The following is a 6756-nucleotide window of genomic DNA, read 5'->3' as shown; positions in this document are numbered from 1 at the left end:
TCTCTGTGTTTGCCAGGAATACCTGCTTACTTTCCCTAAGCCTGAGAGCGGGCTATCCTTCTCTCTCTCTCTCTCTCTCTCTCTCTCTCTCTCTCTCTCTCTCTCTTTCTGTAGGTCCCGCCCATCAAACACCAGGTCCATGGCCGAAAAGTTTCAAATGTACACCCAGATAAAAATTTCCCTAAACGTCTTATTTTACCACTTCTCCTTAGTCTACTTTTTTGAGACAGGGTTTCTCTGTGGCTTTGGAGGATATCCTGGAACTAGCTCTTGTAGACCAGGATAGCCTCCAGCTCTGCCTTTCTCTGCCTCCCGAGTGCTGGGATTAAAGAACTTTGCCACCACTTCCTGGCATCCTAGTCTGTTGGTTGCATTATATTTAAAATCAAATGTAGACTGCTCCAACAACTACCTCTAGGTGTTCCTTCAAAATATCTGCATCCTGGGACAAGATCAAATTGGCTCATCCCTGGCAGTCCTGCCTCACAAATTGCCCCAACTGATGCCCACACGTCTCTAGCCCTAAAAGTTTCCTCGGAGCCTGGAAGGCATGGACACAGCCAACATTCCAGCCTCTTTGGTTCCACCCTGTTGTGGGAACTCATCCACCCAATAGCCTTTGAGGAACCAGCCCCTTCCTCTTGGAGTCTCAGGTGCTGCATGCAGAATTGGAAGGGAGCTCTTGTCTTTGGTGGTGAATGCAGATCAGGTCTCAGTTTGCAGAGCTCTGGGCAGAAGGCCTCAGTGTTTTTCTATTTCATTTCTTAATTTATGAGTAAATCTGAAATAAATACCTGACTTCCCTTTATCCAGGTTTCATGAACCTTTACACCACCCAACAATGTTGTCTCCATGTCAGCAGGAAGTAGTCTCAGAGAAAATTTCACCTAATCATTTGTTTATTGACAACGAATGCCTGGGATGTTAGGTTTCAAACAAGGGACAAATGGCAGAGGTGCCTATTCAAATTTTCAAGCCAGAAAGTGGACACCACATTCTCTGTGCCTCCCTCAGCCCTACCTGTAACAGGGTCCTCCTGGCTGGCTTATCCTTTCACCTACCCTAAGCATTCCAGCCCTGGGCTGGCCTTCCCTATCTCAAGCTGCTCTTTTGTGTATCACCCAACTGTTTCAGTTACCTGGTCCTTTTCATCTCTTTTGGGTATCCTGGATCCTTCACCTTCTTCCCCTGTCATCCCTCCCCTCCTGGCTCCTCTCACTCCTCACATGACTCAGGGTAGTGTCCACTCTGGACTCCCCAGATGTTCACACCTCTGGCTATGCTCTCCCACAATGGTATAATAAACTTTCTCCTCCAAAAACAACTGGAGTCAATCATGTTCCTTTAAATTTTATTTCTTTTTTTTAATCCACAAATAGCCTTCCCTAAGTCCCACACAATTACAGCCTAGGGCTCAGCTGAGTTTTCTATAAGTGGCTCATGTCTGTTTTAAACAAAAGACAGAAGCTGGATGAACAAAATATGTCAGGAGACACCATGATGAAAGTTATATGTTAAGTAACTGCATCAGGGAAAATACAAATGGGTCACATCTGTGCCTGATGTGCACACTTCTGAGGGAAAGTAGAAGACCTGAGACCTGTTAGGCTGTGTGGGTCACAGAGTGTGGCCTCCCCTCACCTGTGACTCCCTAATCCAAGCACTGTCCTAACCGGATACCACTCAGTCTTTGTCTGAGTCTCATGAGGAAAAAATCATCACCAATACTGCAGACCTCACTCAGGGTGAATCCAGAGGCTGCACAGGAGAGTGTCGGGGACTTTACAGACTGCACCAAGCCTCCGCCCTGATTCCACCAGCTGAGCCTCACACTGGATGCCTGCAAACAGAGAATTCTGTCAGTACACAATCACAGATGCCCAATAACCCTCTCACTTCCTTTTCCCCAAATACTTAGTATCTCTCCTAATGTATAAGTTACCTTTGAAGAGAGTAACAAGGGAAACCCAGCTCAGTATCAAATCCGTGCTGAGTGTTGAGTGTTCAGTGATGACCACAGTATGGGAGGACCTGTGAGTCCCGAGCTGGGTGCCACTTTCATGTCTGCAGGGTCAGTACAGGTTTTCATGGGCAGAGGGGGACATAATTTGCATGTCTTCTTGCTGTGTCATGAACTCAGGGGCAGGAGCTTAGTGGAGATAAATAAGGGTGCAAATGTCTGAGATGAAATAAAGACCAAAGTGGAGTTTATGTTATCAAAGCATCACTTACTGTCCAGGGACATAGCTTAGTTGGTAGAGTATTGTCTTGCATTTTTGAAGCCCTATGTTTATTCCCAGGACTGCATGATAGGCAAAAGGATGGGGCAGGGGAATGAAAATTTTGAGTTATGCTTGGTCTGTATGGAGCTGTTTGTCAGGAAGAAGAGTGAAGAAAGAATGAATGAGGAAAAAATTTACTTAGTATCGTTTTAGGTTTTAAAGAAAATATGAATTTTCAGCCCTACTTCAGTGTTCTCTGTGTTTGTAAACTCTTTTCCTGTCTTTGGTAAATAATTACATTTTTAATTGGAAATTCAGAGAAACAAAACCTAACCAAAATCATTTAAGAAATGGGTCTGGAATAATGGATGCATACATTATACTGAATTAACACATTTTTGCTGAAGCCATAGCTGAGTGGTACAGCATATCAGGCATGAAGTCCATGACTGATCCTCAAAAAATAATAGAATGTCTATGTAAATATGAACCCTGAGAACATTCTTTAACAATGGTAAACACACATTTTGATGGCCATATTTAGCAATTTGCTCCTCCAGGGCTGACCTTCCCCACCTACCCTAGAGTCCTGCTCTTCCCGCATCACAAAGGTGCTGCCAGCTCCTCTGTGACCTCCCTAACACCCAATGGGACAATGTCCTTGCAGCCACATCCTTCTATTCTGAAAATCCTCAAACATTTACCTTCCTCTCACCACCACCACCTACTGAGCCCAATGTCACACACACACACGCACGCACGCACACACGCACGCACGCACGCACGCACGCACGCACACACACACACACACACACACACACGGCAGAGGAAGAGAAAGAGACTGGAAAAGTATTAATTAAAGCTGGAGAAGTTATGAATTTTGAGAGTGAACAATTGTTGGATACACAAAGAATTTGAGTGGGGATAATATTTGGCACAGAATTCTGGTTAGAAAATCACAAAAATTAATTTAAAATGTAGAAGTAACAGGGAAATCTCCCCTTGTGCACAGCTCCATTGTGAGTGGTTTTTCCTTCAGTGCTAACACTGAAGGGAAAGCCGTGGTATCCAGGGCTGGGCTCCTCAGTAGAATCTGCAGAGTTAGGGTTGTGCTGGTTTTCAGGAGCAAAAAGAGGCCTTGTTTGCATTTCCAGATCTGTATGAGGAGTTTTGTGGTGGAAGAATTAGGCATTTAAATGCCTATAGCAAAGGATAGAGACAAACCAAGTGATATGGAAAGAAGTAATTACTGATTATTTATTATGTATTTGTGATATAATTCAGTCTTATTTATTTTTAATTTACCTTTCTTTTTTGCTGCAGCCACAACTCTCTCTTATTAACTCTAAAGAGGTGTGGTAATTTTAGAAGGATTAGCAAAGTTTTATGCATTTTGATTCAAGACATTGAATTGAAGAAACCGGTTTCAAAGATGTAGCTTAGTGTTAATTCATGCAAACAACTGGTGTGTGATACCCAGTACTGAAGAAAAATGACATGTAAATTCTATACACTATTACTTTTCTGTAAGTAACTTAAATTTGAATATTTGTTTGCATTAATTATTAATCTGGTGAGGCCTGTGTTTTGATTCCCAATACTGTACATCAGGGTCACTAGTTTTCAACATTTTCAAACTAATAAAGGAACCATGTGTGTCTCTAAGAAAAGACAGGGAGAAATCTGGAGCCTCCACTCGGGACCGTGATCTCGTACCCTCCATCCCTCCAGTCCTGTCCCCTCCCCGGACATGAAACTCTATCCTGATTTGGTGAGACTCAGCATGAAGAACCTTGAGGTTGCCTCTCCATGAGATAAGACTGTCTATTCCTGGCTTCCAATTGAGGAATTTATCCTATAATGAGATATACTGTCTCCATGGTGATAGAGAGGGCCTTTGAACTGTGTCATTTCCTTTTCTGTAGCAGTCCCAGGAGAGTGACATAGAATCTAAGAACTAACTGATCTTGTGTCCTTCTAGGGGAGGGTTCTAACTGCCATAGGAGATGGTCTCCTGGGCCTTGTATGTGGTTAACTGAGAGGAATAAACTCTCAGTAGATTCAGGAAACACCCTTGCTGGCCCCTCTATACTTACCCCTCAGGCTGTGCATAGATAAATTATTTTGCTTTGACTCTCTGATGTCTCATGGCAAAAATACTTACCATTATCAGTGACCATGTGGACTTGATGTCATTTGGAAAATCACAATTTACAATATTGTACCTCTTTAATTACTTTGACAGATCTTGGTGTACAAATGATTAATCTCACCCCATATAGTGATTGCTCTGAAATGTTTGTAGACAGTTTAATGTGCTCTCAGCAATCATGTACAGTTCAGGAAGTTTCTCCTAGGAATCTTGTGTGACTGTGATGTATCATGGCAGCCATAAGATGAAGTTCTGTGGAGGATGGAATCTTTACTTCTCCTTGAGAGATTCAGTGTGTCCCCACCGAAGTCAGGCCTATTCAACTTGCATGGGTTCATCCAGTTCAAATATAACAACAACCCAACATTCTTACCACTTTTAATCTTTCTGTGGATGGTTCCCTGGAATTCACAGATAACGGAACCCCTCTTCTCTTTCTATCCTGACTCTGTGGTTTATATCTGAGTAAGAGATTTCATGATGTTGCTTGAAACTTTATGTTGCACACAGGACATTGAGGGGACACTGGACTTGGAGGACAGGAACTTTCTGTAATCAGTCAGTGTCAATCTAAATGTGCTGCAGAGACAATCCAATTTCAGGAAACAGGCAATGATCACCCAGGGCTCCTGATGACATCAAGGCCTCTCCCATCATCAGGTCAGGATCCCCCTGCTCTGGCCCAGTGTTATGTGAGCAGGAGCCCAGAATGCTGAGAGAGTAACAGACTCTATACCAGAGGACTCCACAGTGTAATAACCGGATCTGTCTTCATCTCTCAATTGATAATAAATGTGATTACTTCTAACAAAGAAATCCAGGATTAGACTCACCTATAAATGATTACATAAAATTGAAATTATGAGGAAAGGTAAAGGGACTCCCCACAAATCTTTGGTAACAACTTCTACTAAAGTATTTGGTGTGCTGTTAAGTACATCAAACTTAATTTTGACTTGTGTTTTTGTTTGTTGTGATATTGCTGATCTATTTTCCTAGCCAAATTCTTATTATAGTGTATTCCCAGCTACTTTATCAACAGTTCTAATCTCTTTCATTAATATCACACACACCCCCTCCACACACACACACACACACACACACACACACACACACACACCGTAATGTATTGTGACAGCTTCTTATATTTGGTTTCATTAAAGAAGACGCATATCAATGGAGGTGGTCACTGATAAAGATCTCATCAAGTTGTGGTATACCGCACGGCACACTCAGTCAACACCGCTTCATCCTCAGATGTCATTTGGAAAAACTGACAAACCCCTCATAGGACCATTAGGAGGAGGCTGAAACAGGACACTCAGATTCATTATTTTTTGTAAGTCTCCAGGCTGCTCTTCTGTGTCATCTCAGTCTCTGCTTCCTGCTCCTCCAGGGTTTCTGACACACTCAGGATGTGGTTGCAACACTGTGTCTCTTGCACAGTAATAGACAGCAGAGTCCTCAGATGTCAGGCTGCTGAGCTCCATGTAGGCTGTGCTGGAGGATGTGACACTGGTCATGGAGACCCGTCCTTGGAACTTCTGTGCATAGTTTGTGCTTCCAGTTCTAGGGTTGAGACGTCCCATCCACTCCAGCCCCTGTCCAGGCTTCTGCTTCACCCAATGCATATAGTACTCAATGATGTTGTAGCCTGAAACCTTGCAGGACACCTTCACTGAGGACCCAGTCCTTACCAGCTGAGACCCAGACTGCTGCAATTGGATCTCGCCTTGGACACCTGTGGGGAGAAGGAAAACTGGATGCTACTGTCACATGAGCCTCTAATGTCCTCAGGCCTGGAACTGGAGAGCCTCTTACCTGTAGCTGCTGCTACCAGGAAAAACAAGTTCCAGCTCCAGCCCATGGTGAGGATGTATTCACTCAGGCACTGTGGAGATGAAGTTAGTCACCTGTTGCTGTGGTCTATGGACATCTCAGTATTTAGCATCACAAATTCAGGTCATTTGAATATTCATGTTACAGTTAGCTGTTATTATCAAGACCTGATCCAGCCTGAGAAGAAGGCGGAAGCTTCCGAGTCAGACAGCAGGACACTGATTGACAAGTCATAACACACTCTTATTGAATACATCCCATAACTCATCCCTAAGCTCTTCACAGACAGACTCCTTCCCACTGAGACTGAAGTCCCCACTGTCATGTTCCTCAGCCTGAGCCACACTGAATGGTCCATGAGCCAGCTGACCATCCTCAGTGTGAAATGTGTTTGTGACTCAAGGAACTTGCATTGAGGGCATTGAGTCCATCCTGGCCCACCAGGCTTTAGCAGAGGATATTGGAGAGTGTTGTTCAACCCTCATCAGACACCATCAGGACCCATGGGACACCTCTAATATTAGCTGACCACACCTTAGACAT

The 6756-nt window shown here is 43.7% G+C and overlaps 1 gene segment (V, D, J or C); it reads right to left on the bottom strand.

Moving 5' to 3' along the window:
• Window positions 1–1651: 1651 nt before the first annotated feature.
• LOC118238970 lies at window positions 1652–6241 on the bottom strand. The segment is given in 3 exon segments: window positions 1652–1840; window positions 5811–6115; window positions 6196–6241. Coding segments are annotated over 3 exon segments (540 nt in total).
• Window positions 6242–6756: the final 515 nt, after the last annotated feature.

This window comes from Cricetulus griseus, chromosome 5, assembly GCF_003668045.3.
Source record: "Cricetulus griseus strain 17A/GY chromosome 5, alternate assembly CriGri-PICRH-1.0, whole genome shotgun sequence".
In the NCBI taxonomy this organism is placed as follows: Eukaryota; Metazoa; Chordata; class Mammalia; order Rodentia; family Cricetidae; genus Cricetulus; species Cricetulus griseus.
The sequence above is the reverse complement of the archived record's forward strand: the minus strand, read 5'-3'. Positions and strand labels throughout refer to the sequence as shown.